The sequence below is a fragment of the Ovis aries genome, chromosome 17, assembly GCF_016772045.2.
Source record: "Ovis aries strain OAR_USU_Benz2616 breed Rambouillet chromosome 17, ARS-UI_Ramb_v3.0, whole genome shotgun sequence".
NCBI lineage: Eukaryota > Metazoa > Chordata > Mammalia > Artiodactyla > Bovidae > Ovis > Ovis aries.
Window position 1 is genome coordinate 68590599 of NC_056070.1, and position 18151 is coordinate 68608749.

The 18151-nt window shown below is 60.5% G+C and overlaps 2 protein-coding genes across 3 annotated transcripts; one reads left to right on the forward strand and one right to left on the reverse strand.

Annotated features, from left to right (window-relative positions):
• Nucleotides 1–1636: 1636 nt before the first annotated feature.
• Nucleotides 1637–12626, reverse strand: RASL10A (RAS like family 10 member A). Of its 2 annotated transcripts, none has more exons than XM_042234804.2 (3): nucleotides 11934–12626; nucleotides 10749–10873; nucleotides 1637–1952 (listed from the first exon to the last, which is right to left on the reverse strand). In XM_042234804.2, exons 1-3 carry the CDS (start codon nucleotides 12150–12152, stop codon nucleotides 1733–1735), a joined length of 564 nt encoding a protein of 187 aa, XP_042090738.1. In that variant the 5' UTR covers nucleotides 12153–12626; the 3' UTR covers nucleotides 1637–1732. The 2 variants fall into 2 exon arrangements, with proteins under 2 accessions (XP_042090738.1, XP_027812515.1); XM_027956714.3 differs by lacking the exon at nucleotides 1637–1952 and adding an exon at nucleotides 9669–10445.
• Nucleotides 4060–9501, forward strand: GAS2L1 (growth arrest specific 2 like 1). Its single transcript, XM_027956711.3, is given in 6 exon segments — nucleotides 4060–5770; nucleotides 7106–7213; nucleotides 7302–7398; nucleotides 7489–7660; nucleotides 8175–8190; nucleotides 8192–9501. Coding segments are annotated over 6 exon segments (2040 nt in total). The 5' UTR covers nucleotides 4060–5137; the 3' UTR covers nucleotides 9206–9501.
• Nucleotides 12627–18151: the final 5525 nt, after the last annotated feature.

An 18151-nucleotide genomic window follows, 5' to 3' on the forward strand; every position in this document is an offset into this window, starting at 1 on the left:
CCCCTGACACCCGGGTCTCTGCTTGTTCAGGTGTCCTGACTGCCCTCCCCAGGTGCCAGCCCCTCCCTGGGGGTCTCACCCGGCTCCCTCCCCCACCCCATTCTCAGAGGGGAAGCGTCCCCCTGTCCTCATGGACTCCGTTCCCGCAGACCTCAGCCCAGACTATTTCCATCAAGACCCAGTCCCGGCTTCAAGCTGCCCCCCTCACCCAGCGAGGCCACCTTTGCTGTTCTCGGACCCCCGCCACGAGAGGCCCCTGGGACCTGAGCTGCCCCCTCAGCCTGCCTCCCTGCGGTCCCACGCGGGCCAGCATGTCCCTGCCGGAGGCCAGGATGCTCCCCCCAAGGCCCAAACACACCCAAGATACCGCCGGGCTCCTGGACTGTGCCAGGCGCTGCCCCAGCTCGTCCAGCTCCGTGGGTCGGCGCCCTGGGGGGCTGAGGGGGCGCCTCAGAGCCTGTGCTCTCTCTCTCACACACACACACACACACACACACGCATCCTGGGCCTCAGAACCTGTGCACACGCTCGCGCGTGCGCACATCCTGGAGCTAAACGCTGGTGCCCGTCGGCTGCCTCCCCAGCCCACAGCCAGCTCTGCTGCAGGACAGCCACCAAGTGTGACCCTTGGGGCTGAAGCTGCCCCGGATGCCTGCCGCACCTCGGCCTCGGGTGGCACTGCCCTCAGACGCGCTTTCCCAGCCCTGCCCCCAAGGCTGCGCACAGGAGCCCGTGGGTGCGGCCCCACTCGCTGCCCTCGGGAGCTCCCCATCAGTCACACACACGAGAAATTTTCCAGCACAGGCTTGTGGGCCCTCAAGGCCACACCCCGCAGGTCCAGGTCAAGGTTGAAAGGTCAGTTGAGACCAATGTTGTTGAGAACAAAGGCTCGCAGGGAGGGGCTCACCTCCAAGGCAGAGACGGCTGGACACTGCCCCCCAGGGCCAGCTCAGGCCCTGGAGCTGCCCAGCCCGGCCCAGTCCTGACAGGCCGGGCTCAGGATGAGCGTGAGCACAGGGAGGCTGGGGCGAGAGCGGGCCTTGTGGGCCTGCTGCTCTCTCACGGGCGCAGGGTGGCCGCTCAGGAGATTTGGGGTCACTCGCCCCGCAGCCAGGGCAGGAGCAGTTGTCACGGCTGGACCCATGTGGACAGGGCAGCCTCGAGCACCTGTTGGACCACACCCACTCACCCCAGACCTCGCTCCCACGTCAGCCTACCCCAGAAGGTATCGGGTAGAGCCTGCCAGGACCCCAGCTCCCCAGTGCCAAGGGTGGGTGGAGGGGCCCTCGAGGCAATCATCCAACCTCCAGCTGCAACCAAGGCCAGGAGGCTGCGCCCTAGCACCCAGCAGCCCAGACCAGAGATCCAGCCACATGCCCGCTCCCCGAGCTGCGTGGGAGCGCAGCACTCTGTACTTGGAGGTGGCCTGTGGAGTCTGCAGGGATGGGCTCTGGACAACCTCAGCCCAAACCTCTCCTCCCTCCAGCAGCATCCATGCATCCCTCGGAGGAGAAGTCACCTTATGACGGAGGGGGTCAAAGCCAAAGCCCTCCACGGCCCGGGCCATGGGTCTGGCCACACCAGTGGGCACCACACCTGCCATGTGTCCAGAGTCAGAACACTGGAGTCAGGGGGCTGCAGACAGGAAGAGTGCCCCTCGGGCCCTGGTCCTCAGCCGCGCAGTGGATGAATCCCCTGAGGGCACTGGGCTGAGTGACGGTATTCTCACAACTCAGTGATGTGATGGCTGTTGTCCCATTTTACAGACCGTGCAAACACCGCTCGGGGAGCTTAACCATCCCACCCAGTGACCTACAGCAGGGCCTGGGTCCAGTCTGAACTCACCCGCGTCCAGGGCCCTGCAGGTCATGAGGCAGATAGAAGCAGGGGTCAAAGTCCTGCACAGCTGCTGACCACACACATCCTGCTCTCTGCGCCTCCGTCTTCCCAGACTGTAGAAGCAGAATACCAAACAGCGTCACACCTCACAGGATACTTTGGGAATTCGTTTCCACACCCTAATCTTACCCAGCCCTGTCTGAGGAGATCCTGTCCTCCCCAGGTATCAGCGGCCCCAAACCTGGGACTCTGCCTTCACCCCCATACCTCATTCACCAGCACATTCTATCCGCTTTCCCCTCAAAATATAGCCTCAATATTCAACTCCTCTCACCAACTGGCACCACCTGGTTCCCTCCTGGGCCCCTGCCCTGCCCACCACGGTAGCCACAGGGATAAGTCGGGTCACACCCCTCCCCTGATCCGTCTCTTCAAAGCTGCCTGGCCCACAAAGCCCTACAGAGCCGTCCCCAGCTGAATCCCAGGCCCCGCCCAAACCTCGCTCCTCTCCAGTCTCACAGGCCCCCTCCCCCTTTCTCCAACCCACCAGGCACAGGCCCACCTAGACCTTCACCCTGGCCCTTCCAGACACACACACAGCCCCCTCCCTCACCTTTCCAGTTCCGTGATCCAAAAGGACAAGCCTGTCCCACCTCTGCCGGCCCTCGGCTCCCTTCTCCCTGGCTCCTTGTCCCTACTGCAGCACAAGGGCCACCTCTCCAGACTGTAAGCCTCACAGCCGGCTCTGTTTCGTTCTCTGCCTTTTGCTCCTGGTTTGCAGCGCCGTTAACACACTCAGTAGGCACTCCGCAAGTGTCAGCCTTTATCACGTCTAGGCACGGGCCTTCCTCACTAGGCGGTGGGGAGGAAGAGGTGCTGGGAAGGTGGAGTGGGACCTGCACCATCTGGGTATTGAGGTGAGAGCCCCCCTTTCTGAAAGGTCACGAGGACGAGGTGAGGTGGTGCCCGTGAGCAGCCTGGCCCCGGGAGGTCCAGCACACTGTATGTACCCCACGGATGCCCCATCCTTGAAAGAAGGTATTCCTGTAAAACGTATTCCATCAGTCAAATCCCAGTGCCACCAGCCTCTCCAGACTTGAGCCCAAGTTTGGGCATAAGAGCGTCCCCCACAGAGCACAGCAGGCCTGGCACACAGTGGGGGTTTTATTAAATAAAGCTCTGAGCACTGGCTGCCGTTGGTGCTTCCCCCCAGCAGCCCCGCCTGGCCAGCAAGGCTACTGCCCAGCCAGGCCTGGCGTCCCCACCCAGCCGCAGTAGGGGGCAGGATTTTTCCTGTAGGTCCGGGCAGGTCTCTCCTCTGCAGTTTGAAAAGAAACCAGCCAGGCTTAACCCTCAGGAGCCAGGCTGCCGCCTACCTTCCTTCAGGCGTTATTCTGTGCCCAACCAGGGCGGCCAGAGGTGGTCCAGGGCAGGGCTGGGGCCGAAGCCTCAGACACAGGGGCTTCAGCCAGTCCCCTCCCTGCCCTCCCCTCAGCGTTCTTATCTGAGAAACTTCAGGGTTTAACAAAGAATATTTGATAAGGAGCCAGTGGTTGCTGCTGCTGCTAAGTCACTTCAGTCGTGTCCGACTCTGTGTGACTCCATAGACGGCAGCCCACCACGCTCCCCTGTCCCTGGGATTCTCCAGGCAAGAACACTGGAGTGGGTTGCCATTTCCTTCTCCAGTGCATGAAAGTGAAAAGTGAAGGGAAGTCGCTCAGTCGTGTCCGACTCTTCGCGACCCCATGGACTGCAGCCTACCAGGCTCCTCTGGCCAGTGGTTGAGTGGGGGTAAAACAGAGCCATTCTCTCCATCCCCGAGGCCAGCGAGGCTGGCAGGAAGCCGCCACCCAAGGCCGGACGGCCTCACTTATCGGACCTAAGGAGGTCCACTCCCGCCGGCCGGAGGTGACTCCGCAGCCCCGGGCCCCTATCTCTTCCTGAGTTCCTTTCAGGAATAGGCCATGCGGCTCACCAGGGGAGGCCACCATCTGCGGAAGGGGTGCCGCCAAAAGCGCCCAAACCCCTTCCCGGGAGACCAAGGAGGGGGAAGGGACCCGGTCTGGGGATGGGACCTCCGGCCCGGCAGGGTCGCCGGGGTCCCCGGTCCCGCCTCTGCTCAGGGCTGGGCCGGGTCCCGGGCCCGCCCCGTCCCCGCCCAGGAACAGCGCGTCCCCTTTAAGGGCGCGCGGCCCCGCCCACCCCCTCCGGGCCGGATCCGAATTCCAGGGAGGCGGGGCGGAGACGGCGGGCGCGGAGGACGCGGCGGTGGGACCGGGATCGGCTGTGGCTCGGGCGGCGCCTCCCTTCGGCGGCCCGCCCGGCTCCAGCCCAGCCGGGGCGATGCTCCCCGAGGCCGCGGGATGAGCCAGGTGAGCGCAGGAACCCCCCCAGCACCCTCTGCCCGGCACTCAGGGAAGCAGGCCCAGTGGCGGCAGCCGCGGGCCTCTGTCTCCCGGGGCTGTGTGACCTTGGGCAGCCCCGCACCCTCTCTGGGCCGGAGCCCAGAGGACGGCCCCGGCTGGCGACGGCCAGGACTGGCGACAGCCATTCCGAGTCCCGGCTCACAGGCACCAGTCTGGGGCTAGGGAGGCTCCCTGGAGGAGGGGCCTGGCCCGGGCCGGCCGCCGGAGCCGCCACGCGGGGCTGGAGGGCCGATCTCCGCTACCCACTGCTGCGCGACCTTGAGCGAGCTCTGCGCCTCAGTTTCCTCATCTGTAAAATGGAGATAATATCATTGCGCTCTTAGCCCTGGCCACGGTCACATTGCTTTACTGCTGCTGCCGTCCTGTCGGTGTTACAATGACACAGGCTTTAGGGTAAACGGGTTGAGGGAGGACCTGGGATCTTTCCGGAGTAAGTGGGATCGCCACCAGGCCTGAGCAGCGGATCTAACTCTTCTCTGAGGTCGGGTCCAGGGTCCTACTCTTGAATCCAGGGCTGCAGATTACTCTCTCTCGGGCATAGCTCTTCGCCTCTCACAGGGGCAGTAACGATGGGGTCCTCTCTGCCTGGGCAGTAAGGAGGACTCAGCTAAGTCTTCTCAATCCCTCTTCCCGAAAGAACAGAGCAGCCAACACTTATGGACACTTAAGTAATTTATAAAAATCCATCCTATTAGTTCCTATGAGGAAGGTTCTATTATTGTATCCATTTCACAGACGGGTAAACTGAGGCATTTGGCCTGAACCGACAAGCAGGTGCAGGTGGTCAGCGGCTTAGCCTGTGCTGAGCACTTGCTGGGTCCACAACCATCCTGACCCGTGTCCCTGCCCACAGTGACTCGGCTGGCCCGGGCATGGCAGACCCCGTGGCGGGCATTGCCGGCTCCGCGGCCAAGAGTGTGCGGCCGTTCCGCTCGAGCGAGGCCTACGTGGAGGCCATGAAGGAGGACCTGGCTGAGTGGCTCAACGCCTTGTACGGCCTGGGTCTGCCCAGCGGTGGCGATGGCTTCCTGACGGGGCTGGCCACGGGCACCACCCTGTGCCAGCATGCCAACGCCGTCACTGACGCCGCCCGTGCCATGGCCGCCGCGCGGCCGGCCCGCGGGGTGGCCTTCCAGGCCCACAGCGTGGTGCCCGGCTCCTTCATGGCCCGAGACAACGTGGCCACCTTCATTGGCTGGTGCCGCGCGGAGCTGGGTGTACCCGAAGTGCTCATGTTCGAGACGGAGGACTTGGTGCTGCGCAAGAACGAGAAGAGCGTGGTGCTGTGCCTGCTGGAGGTGGCGCGGCGCGGGGCCCGCCTCGGCCTGCTGGCCCCTCGCCTCGTGCAGTTCGAACAGGAGATTGAGCGCGAGCTGCGCGCCGCACCCTCGGCCTCCAACACCCCCAGTGCCGGGGAGGACACCACCGAGACCCCCGCCGCCTCGGGAGCTCCAGCCCGTGGCCCCCGCATGACGCCTAGCGACCTGCGCAACCTCGATGAGCTGGTGAGTCTGCGAGTGCGCATGCCCGCTGGCCGGGCTTATTCTAGCACAACCCAGGCACCAGCAGGCAGGGTGGTGCCGGCAACCTTCTGCGGCCTGTCCTCGTGGCTGCAGAACAGCCTGCCCCGGGGAAAGGGTGCATATGTTGAGCACCAAGTGGATACCCAGCCCCAAAGAGTTAGGCAGGCGCAGAGAGAGCTGAGTGCTGGGTGAGGTCACAGGGCCTGGCGAGGCCTGGGAGAAAACTCGGCCTCCACTGCTCCATGGCACCACGATCCCCCTGCTTCCTCCCAGTGCCAACCGTGCCCCAGGCAAGCGCTGGGTGTTCTACATTCTGGGGACTTAAGCCCCTCCGGCACACCTCCCTGCACTCGGCTGCTAGACTGCCGCATTCACGTGGTCACTGAGATCGAGGTTGAATGGGGCCCATGGTCCAGGGCAAGGTGCCTGGCACACAGTAGGCGCTACGTGAGTGCCCAGGAAAGCTCCCAGAGGCTCTTCGGGTCCCTGTTCCTTCCCCAGGACTTATCTGGGAAGCCCAGCCCAGAGGAGCCATGCTAATGGGAGCTGACATCCTGTCAAGAGCTGTGGGATGAGCTCTATGCTGAGCATATAGAAGGTGCTAGACCATGACTCCAGCTCCCTCCTCCTCTTCCCGCGACCTAGGTGTCCCTGACACCCCCACAGCCTGGCCAAGAGTTTCCTTCTTATCAGGAGGTTAGGACGGGATGTGCCCATCCTGGAGGCGGGCAGCCGGATGGCTGTGGGCAGAGGCTGCCGCCCCACCCCGGGCCAGGGTCACCCGAGGCTCCACCTGCTCATTTTCTCAGCAGCTCTGCTGTGGGTGAGGAGGCGGGTGGGGCCGCCCGCATAGCCAGCCTGGCAGCTCCTGGCCTGGGAGCGTGGGCAGACGTGTGCTGGCCGGGCTGGTGGCCCGGTGTGCATGGCGGCGTCTGCGTGTGCCCTGCGTGCCTGTGGCATTGCTGCTCCATATGGCGTTGCTCCTCTGTACTCAGACCTGCCTCCTCCCTGAACCTGCCTCTCTCTGGGCCTCAACATTCACGTCTCTGAAACGGGTGAAGGGGGGTGAGTGAGGACTCCAAGGGCTCAGGGACTTGAAGCAGTCCCTCACCTCGTCCTGGTCGGCTCCCTGCCCCCTCGGTAGTCAGAAGGGAAGGAGCTCTGGTGAAAGGTCAAGTACAGAGGCGGCACTCAAGTCCAGGGCAACACAATCGGAACCTCTGCTATACAGGATTTACTTCCTTCTGACCCTGGAGCTGCTGACATCAGGCCCAGGGAGGAGGGACCTGACCCCTGACCTCCAGCCTCTCCTCTCAGGTGAGGGAGATCTTAGGGCGCTGCACCTGCCCAGACCAGTTTCCCATGATCAAGGTCTCGGAGGGGAAGTACCGCGTGGGAGACTCCAGTCTGCTCATCTTTGTGCGGGTGAGAACGAGGGGCTCCCCGAGCAGGCAGAGCCCGGGAGGCGGGGGAGACGCGCGGCGGGTGACCTGCGCTCGCCGGGCTCCCACAGGTGCTCAGGAGCCACGTGATGGTACGTGTGGGAGGCGGCTGGGACACGCTGGAGCACTACCTGGACAAGCACGACCCCTGCCGCTGCTCCTCCGCGGGTCAGTCTTCAGGCGGGGGCGGGGCGGGAGCGCGGGGGCGTGCACCTCTGCGGCCCCGCCCCTCACGCGGCACCCGCCCTCTCCCTGCAGCCCACCGCCCGCCCCAGCCCAGGACCCGCACCTTCTCCCCGCAGCGAGTGTCACCCAGCCCCAGCCCCCGAGCTGGTAGCCCAGCCCCAGGGGGGGAGCGCCGGGGCTCCCGCCCAGAGGTGACACCCATTGGCCTACGCAGCTCGAAGGAGGGGCCTGAGACCCCACTCAGGTGAGAGGAGAGAGGACATGGGACCGGGGTCCAGGGGGTGGGGGTGGGGGGCGCCCGCCCTGGCCTGGATGACGCTGCTTCCAGTGACTCACACCCTGGGAAAAGTTCCCGTGGGTGGGGGTGGGCCTGGCTTCCCATCTCCATGGCAACTCAAGCAAACGAACAACACAGCTGGGCGGGCCCTGGGGGCTGGGTGGCCGCCAATCCAACCCAGCTTCCCTCTGGCCTGCCCAGGAAGCTGGAGGCTTGAGAAGCGGGGAGTTTGGGGCCTTGCTTCTTCCGCTGCCTTGGGGTGGGGTGGTGGAGGGTGGCCCTGGCTGCAGGAAGCTGTGGCAGGATCTCTCACTTCTCCCTGGAAGTCCCCAGAAGGGACAGAAACCCTTGGCACCCCCGCCACCACCACAGGTGTCTCGCCCGCAGCCATGCGTCTGCCTGTTCCTTCCCCTCCCCACCCTTTCTGTGCACCGGGTCTCTCTGCCTTGGCCCACCTCTCTCTCTTGTTCCCCTGCCCCAGGGCCCGGGACCAGCTGCCCCCCCCATCCCCGCTCCCGCCGTTACTCTGGGGACAGCGATTCCTCAGCCTCCTCGGCCCAGAGCGGCCCCCTTGGTGCCCGCAGTGAAGAATCAGGCACTGGCCCCCGGCGGGAGCGTCCCAGCCGGCGGGTGACCACGGGCACCCCGGCCTCCCCAAGACGGCCTCCCGCCCCGCGCAGCCAGTCCCGGGACCGGCTGGATCGGGGGCGGCCGCGTGGGGCCCCAGGAGGCAGGGGAGGCCAGCTGTCGGCGCCCAGCCCTGTCCGGCGGGCCCGGAGTCAGAGCCGTGAAGAGCAGGCAGTGCTGCTGGTGCGTCGGGGCCGAGACGGGCAGCATTCCTGGGTGCTGCGGGGCAGGGACAGTGGGGGTTCGGGCAGAAGCAGCCCCCACACTCCCCGCGCCCACAGCCCTGCAGCTCCCAGGGTCCCCAGCCCCAGTCCTGAGTTGAGCACAATCCCGGCCAGTGTCTTCCGCACACCCCTGCAGCTTGACCCAAAGCAGGAACAGCAACTGTTTCAGCGCCTGGAAGAGGAGTTCCTAGCCAACGCCCGAGCCCTTGAGGCTGCTGCTGCTGGTGGGACCCCCAGTGGACCAGCCCCTGACCCAATTAGGGCCCCAGACCCTCCAGCTCCTGACTCAGCCTACTGTTCGTCCAGCTCCTCCTCTTCGTCCCTCAGCGTCCTGGGTAGCAAGTGTGGCCAACCCGGGGACTCTGGCAGGATGGCCAACGGGCTGCCCGGGCCCCGAGGCCCAGCCCTGTCCAGCTCTTCCGATGAGGGCAGCCCCTGCCCCGGTGTAGGGGGCCCACCAGATGCACCCGGGAGTCCTCTGGCCGGCCCAGAGCCCCTGAGGACCTGGGCACGAGGCCGGATGGACACACAGCCAGACCGGAAACCCTCACGCATACCCACACCAAGGGGTCCCCGCCGCCCACCTGGACCCACAGGGTCCGGGACCTGGCATGCCCTGCACTCAGTCAGCCCGAAGACCGAGCCGGATTCCTGGATGTGACGGACCAGCCCAGCTGCCCCCAGTCCTCTGTTCTTTCTCCTTTTCCTTTGTGGCCTTAACCCCTCTGCATCACGGAATGCCCCTGCCTCTTGGGGACCAGACCTCACGGGACCAGACCCCTCGGGACCACATGGCACAATGGGACTTCTGGTGTACATTCCGCTTGGGGGATGAGCACTGCTATTTAATTACTAATATTATTGAATGCCTTAGAGGAGGCTGGGCCAGCCCAGTAAGGACCCTTCCTGAGGTCCCGCGGCCCCGCAGAGCCTGACAGTAAAGTTTTCTTCCAGCTACTTGTGTCTGCGTCTTGGAGACCCAGCCTTGGGGCCGTCACATCCATTTGAGAACCCTCATTACAGGTTGGGACTCTGGAGTCAACTGCGAGGGGGCAATGCCTGTCAGCCCTGACCTTTAGGTGTATGTCTTCTGCATGGGCAGACAGGTTCTTTACCACTAGCGCCACCTGGGAAGCACAACATTTATTTTTTAGCCACTTTGTGAGGCATGAGAGATGTTAGTTTCCCAACCAGGGATCGAACTCATGCCCTCTGCAATGGAAGCTTGGCATTCCCCAAGATTATCTTGCTATCCCAGAAATGCCAGGTGCACCTTGCTTCCCCTGTTTCCTCCCGAGAGGTGTGACTTAACAGTTGGTCCAATGAAACTCCAAGAGCAACCTGAGCGTGTCCAATCAGATTCATAGCCAAGTCCTTTTCATCCAATGGGACCGTGACCCAATGAAGTCCCAGAAAGGACTAATTTGTCCAATGGGGCCTGATGGGCCCAATGAGGTTCAAAGAAAAGCTTGTCGCCCAGGACACTGGGCGGGAGCGTTCCTCAGCCAATCAGGGAGGAGACTGTCCTGTCCAATCCGAGAGAAGCTGGGCAATCTCGTCCAATCCGGGTCCCTAGTTGTTCCAGTTAACTAGAAGGCCCCTCCCCCCCATAAACGGCGTTTTTCCAATTCGATCACATGAGACTGCAGCGCGCCGGGTGCAGCGCCCCCTGCAGGCGCAGAGCCGGATGCGCAGGGCGTGCGCGCACGAGCGCACAGCGCAGCAGCTCGCGGAAGAGTCGCAGCACGTGCCAATTGTACTTGGCAGAGCATTCGAGGTATCCGCAGCGCCAGCCCCTGCGCACTAGGGCAGCCAGTGCACGCCGAGGCCCGAACCGCAGCCGCTGCCGGTCCCGCTTGTTGCCCACCACGAGAATGGGTGCTTCAGGTGCGCCCGCCGGCCTGGAGGCCAAAGGAGGATGAAGGTCGCAGTGCCTGGGACCCCCATGGCCGGAGAATCCCTCCAGTGAGTATATACACACGAAGGAGCATACTTTCCTGCAGCCAGAGAACCCCCAGCAAACACCAGACCCACAAAGAACCAGGACCAAAGACCTCTTAGGGCTAGAGGCCAGGCCCGAAAAGGCCTGAGACCTGGCCCAGGACGGCGGAAGAGCCCACCCACTCACCTCGGGGGGAAAAAAGGCCCAGCCAGACCCACAAACACTCCCCGCTGTCTGACGCGCAACGGGCGGGGCACCTTACCTGGTTTCCGCGATGCGCTGCCGCAGCGCCTTCACATAGTCGAAGCTGTCCGGGCTGCAGATATCGTAGACAAGCACGAAGGCGTCCGTGTCCTGCAAGCTCCAGTCTTTAGAGTCCGGCCACTCCTGGGGGGCGGGAGGCCAGAGTTTGCCGAAGCCCTCTTGCTCTCTCGCATCCAGAACTTCTGCAATGAGCCTTGACGTGAAACCCACACAGTTCACGCTCAGGCCTCGGCCCTTCTCCTCCTAGTCTGTGGCCCTCTCCCGCAAGCTCCCCGGGCCTTACTGTTCTTACGACCGCTGGGGTATACCTTTTAAAACCGTGCCTGAAGCCAGCCAGCGTCCAGCCCTTCTCTCTGGGTCTCCTCTCCCCTGAGGCCTGTCTCCTTCCTCGCCCCTTCCTCTGTTTCCCATGGTTCCCTTCTTTCGGGCCAGGCCCCGCCCCTCCCCAGGCACCCTCAGGAGCAGTTCCCGCCTCCGAGCCTGGGCGCGTGTTCCTGAGCCTGCGGAGACCACCGATTAACGGCAGCTCTACATACTTAGGCTTCCGGCCGCAGCACACGCTGCTCGTTCCACTTGGAAATGCTTCCGCCGCTTCCTCTAATCAGAATTTCACTCATCCGTCCCGGTTCAGCCCAAATGCCACCCTCACCAGGAAGCCCTCCTTAATCTTGCTTGCTCTTTCCTCTTCACTTCTTGAAGGCATCAACTCCCAAGGATTCAAAGTCTGCCCTGGACTTTGCAAAATTATTAAACAAGTCTTGGCTGCAGGTCATAGGAATGAGGGAGCAGAGAATGATGCCCTCAGAACGGACACCCCGGTGTCTGGCTTCAACCTCTCCCACTGCGGCTCTGCTCGTGGCTTCAGACACGGAACACTCACTGTTAGGGAGGCAGGACCATGCTCCCCCGTGCACTAATCCCCACCCACCAGCGAAGGCAGAGAAATAGCAATTTAAGCAAGAGAGAAAAAGCCACTCTGCAAAGTCGCCGGGTCTTAGGCCTAAGTTGGGGCAACTGCATGCCGGCAGAAGAGGTGAAAAGCACAAATGCCAGGACACACATCGATCCTTCAGTCCATGAACACAGTCGGGTACCCCTGGGCCGTCCACGCGGACACGCACGTGTGTACCGAGCATCCACCCACATGCTTCCACACGCCCCTGCCCACCCCTCAGTCCACTACCTCTTGCCCCCCGGGGCTCTGACCGGGGGCAGCACCGTCGCCATCGCGAATGCTCAGGTCGTAGACGGCGCCGTCGAGCAGCACCGCGGGCCGGTAGAGGCGCGGCCCGTCCGTGGGCCTGTGGCGCTCGGGGTAGTCACCGAACAGGAACTGGCGGATGATGGCCGTCTTGCCCACGCCCGGAGCGCCCAGCACCGCCACCCGCAGGCTGCCCCCCATGGCCCGCGCGTGCTGCTGCGCCCCGCTCTGGGAAGCCTCATGGGCCGGCGCCGCTCTGTGCGCCCGGCGCGCCCTGCCCCGTGCGCCCCAGCCCCGCCGCGCTCCTCATCGCCCCTTGGAGCACCGGGGGCCCGGGGAGGCCAGGCTGGAGGTCGGAGCTGGTGGTAGAGGGCAGACAGACAGCCGAGCAGGCGGACGGCGGACGCACGAGCAGCTCGGGTGAGTGCCAAGCTCAGGAGAGAACTGACCGAGCGCGCCGCGCGCAGACACGGCCTCGGCCCCGCAGCGCCACTGGAGGCGCCGGCGACAGCACGGGGCACCGAGGTCGGACCTCCTCGCCTCGCGGGCCCCACGGCAGAGCAGGATGCAGGGGGCGGCGCTGCCTCGGCGCCTCGGTCCCTCCGTCCTTTTCTCGCTCCGGCGCCCGGAGTCGCCGCCCCAGCCGGCCGCGCGAGCGAGCAGCGAGCAGCGAGTGGAGCCTCCCGGAGGCGGCGATGAGGTAACCGCCTGCCCGCCCCTCCCGCTCCCCCCTACCCGCCCGGGACGCCCCTCCCGGGAAGGGTCGCGGGAAGGTGACTGGGACTCGGGGAGCCCAGGGAGGGACCCAGCCCCCGCTGCGTTCCGCGTTGTCACCCGCTCCAAAATAGAACTCCCTTCCCGCCCACGTCCGCGCCCGCTCCTCCAAACACCGCTCCCCCAAGCTGGCTCCTCGCAAACCCGCCCGCTGGAGTCAGGCCGCCCGGGTCGACTCCGGCCCGGCTGTGTGACCTTGGGCGAGTCGCTGCACTGCGCCGGCTCTGCTCCGCACACACCGTTTCTTGAGCGCCTACTACGTGCCAGGCCCCACACTAAGCTATCACCTACACGATCCTTGAAGCCTCAAATTGGTGTCTCTGAGAAAAGGAAACTGAGGCTGGAGGGCTGTCATTTTCCCTAACAGCCCTCATCGGTGAGGGCTGGTCCGGTGGCAGGGTCCCCAGGTTTCCCTTGGGGCTGCTGTCCAGGGTTGCAGGTCAGCAGGTGGTCCCCAAACCTTCCCCTGTGGTCTCCTGTGAGGAGCTCTCCCCTGTCCCTCCTGCCCACAGGGGCCAACACTAAATAAGGGCATCAGGGAGGCGGGCAGGGGACAGAGGGTGCTGAACCTGGTGTGCACCAGGTCCCAGCAGCTCAGCCCCAGATCCCTGTCCCAACAAGGCTGAAAGAGGCAGAAATTGGTCCATACCACCTCCCTCACTGTCAAGGCCAAGTTTTCTGCTTAAGTCTCCACCTGTAGCTTTCCCTCACACCCCATAACCTCCATGTTAGGTTCCCAGAGCCCAAATCCCCACTCCTGGAGCCGGCAGGACGCTCCTTCCTTCCCCATCAGGGCTTGAGAAGTCTGGGTTTACCAGCCCGGTCCTCTGCTTGCCCATCCTGCCCCTGCAGTGGTGGTGGGGGTGGGTCTCCCACATCTCTGACCATCCCTGATGCCCATGTACTGCGTGACATGCACAGACATCACTGTTTCTGCACTGACCAGGCATTTCGTTTGTCTCTGCAACAAACAGCCCCAATCTCAACTGCTTCCCAAGGTGCTGAGACAGGTTTTTTTAAAGAAAAAGAGCACAGACAACTTGCTCACCTCAGCCTGGGGGACGTGGGGAAGGGGCGAGGAGCTGGGTCTTGAAGTGGGGAAGGGGGTTCGCCCTGGGGAGCAGGCGATGGCACCTGGTTCAGGGGCCTGGGTCAGCTGTCACTCTTCTCGGCCACTAAGGGAGCTCAGAGCCAGGGCTGTGGCTACATCTGCCCAGTGTGCCAGCTCTTCGGGCCCAGTGAGTGGCTTTATCTTCCTTTCCAACTGTGGGTTTTTTCCCTTCACCTGACTCCCCCTCTGACGCTTTTTAGGCCTCTGGGTTTTGTGAGCTGCCTCAGTTCCTTGGAGTAAATACACTAGGCCCCGTATGCCCAGCCGATCGCCAGCAGGGTGTGGGGCTGACCTGAGGACAGTCTCCCTCAGGGACCACATCTGCCTCGAGCACCCTCTCGCCCACACGTGGGAGCCCGCTCTGGTGGTCTTCCTCGGAAACCTTCTTCCCTTCACCTCCTACAGGGCGCCCTCTTCCGGGGAACTCTGAACATGGTATGGAAAAGTCCCCACAAAGTCATGCAGACTCCACAGGGGCGACACATTCCCACTTATCAAGGAGCTGTGGGCACTTCCCTGGCCATCCAGTGGTTGGGACTCCACGCTTCCACTTCAGGGGGGCCCAGGTTCTATCCCTGGATAGGGAACTAAGATCCCACAAGCTCTGCAGTGTGGCCTAAATAAATAAGATGACCTGTGATGTGCCCAGCCCTGTGCTGTGTGCTCATTGAGGCCCAGAGGGATGAAACGATTTGCTCAGAATGATCCAGCAGGAAAGGAGTGGTACAGGGACTAGAACCCAGGACCTTGAGCCACTGAAGCTGACCTTCTGAGAGGCCCTTCTACGTCAGGGCCCAGAAGCACCTCAGGAGGAGGTGAGTCAGTGCCTGTGGCCCTGTGGGAGCAAAGCTGAGCTAAGACAGGAGCGGGCAGCCCAGGGCCAGGCTCCCCAAAGACTAGCAAGCCAGAGAGCTTGGGCTGCGTGTCAGCTGCTGCCTGACCCCAGCTTCTCCCCATTCTGCCTGATTCCAGCCCCTCCCTGGGGTTGACCGTGGACCGTGTCCAGCCCCAGGGGCGTCTGCTGGGGACTCCTCCGGCCCAGCCCTCTGGGTCAGTGCACTGAGCATTAATCACGGTCTGTCCTGCCCACCGTCTGTCACTTGTTCCAGCTTAACTCACCTCCCCAAGTCCTGAGTTGGGGAAACACTTATCCTTCGATGCCTCATGCATCCTGGGTCCTTGGTGGCCATTGTAAGACCGCACACATTGATTCAGTCAACCGCCTGAAGGCTGTGGGGCTTTACAACCACCAGGACACAAGGAGGCAGCACAGGGCTTCAATAATGGTCTTGAGCTCATGTAGTTGTGGGATGAAATGAGATGATACAAAGAGGAAAACAAGACAATCTAGGAAGGCTAGCGGGACTAAGTTTGTACATATAAAGTGATCTCAGTTTATATGCAAATAACCACTGGTTATAGAGAAAGAAACGGAAACCCACTCATTGTTCTTGCCTAGGGAATCCCATGGACAGAGGAGATGGGCAGGCTACAGTCCATAGGGTCGCAAACAGTCAGATGTGACTGAAGTGACGTAGCATGCACCCACACACCCACTGGTTAATGTGCGCGCACAGCGAAGTATGTAGACGGGTGTTTCCTGGCTCTGCTCTAAGGGCCTTGACGTGTGACCCTACGAGCAACAAGCACACCCAGCACCCAGATCTTGGTTTCTGATTCTGTTCTCCAGGCTCCCGGGAGACATGGTGCTGGGGTTGGAGCAGGACAAGTAAAAGGTGAGGTGGAGCATCTATCAGAGGAAGGAAGTGCTCGAGAGAGACCGAAGGGTGGAACTCCCTGGCAGTCCAGCAGTTAGACTCTGAGCGTCCACTGCAGGGGACATGGGTTTGATCCCTGGTCAGGGGACTAAGATCCCACAAGCTAAAAAAAACAAAGAAAGAAAGAAACCGAGGGATAGGGGCGTCAAAGGGACACAGAGCCTACTTGAAAGAGCTCCCAATGGCCACAGCTTAAAAAATTTAAGTGAGAAAATAAATAATGCACTTTTGGATTAAACTCAAATTATGAAATAAATATCCATGAATCCAAACTGGTATAAATGATTGAGTGAATACATAAATCCAGGAGAAGAACCACATTTTCCTACAGAAGAATTCCAAGTATTTTCTGTAGCTGTCCCCTGCCCCCATGCAGTGTAGGCTGCCTTCCTGACTCGCTTCCCAACAGAGTGTGGAAAGGGGAGGAAGCAGCTTCGTGGAGGAGATGGCTGTAAACACTGCCTCGGCCAAGTGACGCAGGGTGATGTGTGGCGCTAAGCCGTGATGACAGCGAGCACCCCTGACATAATGTGATCAGAAGGGCACCTCCCTGCTCTTTGTCTGGAAAGCCTAGGACCCCAGGCTAACCGTGGGGAAAACGTCAGACAAACCCAAGTTGAGGGACAGTCGATGAAATAGGTGACCAGCACTCCTCGGACGGTTAAAGTCATGACAGAAAAGTCTGAGGAGCTCTCGCAGACCCACGGAGACTGCGACGACCACGTGGAATGTGGGGCCCAGGGACAGAGCAAGGACGTGAGTAGGAGAACTAGAGAAACCTGAATAAAGGCTGGGTTCAGTTTTTAGATATATGTTACATAATCTGTAATTTACACTACAGATATTCTTTTGTTCTATATATTAACAAATATATATTTACATCATAAACATACATATGGAAAAGATCCCATTCACAAAAGGAACCAAAAAATAGAAAGTACTCATGAATCTATGCAAGGATAATGTACATGCAAGAACTTTTTTTTTTTTTGCATGCTGTGTGGTTTGCAGGATCTTAGTTCCCCAGCCAGGGATCAGACCTGGGCTCTGCCAGTGAAAGTGCTGAGCCCCAACCACTGGACCACCATGGAACTCCCCACGCAAGAACATTTAAACGAAGAAAACTTAAAATGTTATGGAGATGAAAAGTATGAACCCATGGAAAGGCATCTACTCCTACATTTGAATATAAGGATTAATATTATTATTGACATCATTATAGACGTCAGTTCTCCATAAGTTAATATAAACATTTTATATGATCCAAATAAAAATAATACATCATTAAAATTTTTAAAAGATTCATTCTAAAGATCAAATGGGCCCCAAAGGGTGAATAAGAGGGTGCTATAAATTATAAAAATATAAAGAAACAATATATTAAAAAAAATACAATGGCAAGAGTTCCTTGGTGGCCAAGTGGCTAGGATTCTGGGCTTTCATTGCCATGACTTGGGTTCAGTCCCTGGTCAGGGAAGATCCCACAAGCCATACAACATGGCCCAAAAAACCCCAAAACAAACACAGACACCCATAATGGCCAACATACAGACAAATTCTCTGGTACGGAACAGGGCCCAGAAAAGCACTCATACACATGCGGAAATTTAGTGCATGACAGAAATGGCATTTCAGATCTGTGTGGAAAAGACAAATTATTCAGGAAATGGTGTGGAAAAAACTAGGTAACCATCTGGGAAAAGAGAAAGTTGGATCCCTACCTCATTCCTCACATAAAGCCCAGAAGGAACAGGCTCAGAATGCAAAAGCCAAGACGAGACAGGGACCGGGAAAAAAGACGCAAGGAGGATGACGCCCCAAAGCAATTCCAGCATGGAGAAGTCAAGACAGCAGCAAGACCAGAAGCAGAACGGGGAGGGGCAAGGGCAGACCTGGAGGAGACGCACCAATAACCGGACCAAAAAGGGCAAAGGAGACGGACCAGCTCACAGAAAAGGACGTGCTAAGGCTCAAAAACACAGGCATGGAGGCCTGTTTGAGACAGTAAGACGCCGTTTCTCACCTGACACCTGAACACACCACTGTATGCCCAGCGTGTGAGGGCGTGGGGGACCGGCGGCTCCTTCCTGGTTGGTGGGGGTGTGAACTAGAGCACTTTTAGCAATAGCTAACAAAATGATGAACACACCTACTTTCAACCCAGCAATTTCTGTCTGAGGAATTTACCGACATGAAAGTGAATGTTCTTTGCAGTTATCACTTGCGCTACCACCACCAAAGACACAACTCAGATGACTTCACAGCAAGGACTGGTTCATCACGGTGCCTCCGTTCAATGCAAAACCACACAGCTGCTATAAAAAGGCACAAGGCTGCTCTCTACAATGGAACTAACAATGGAGAAGTCTGCAAGATACAAGTACGGTATGTCGGATGTGCGTACTCCACACTACCCTTCACATATAAAAAGGGGGAAAATCGTATTATGTGTCACTGAGTCTCTCTGGAGGGTAACACTAGTCCTTTCAGGGAGGGGTATGAGGAGGAGGACTATATCTGATATATATACTGTATCA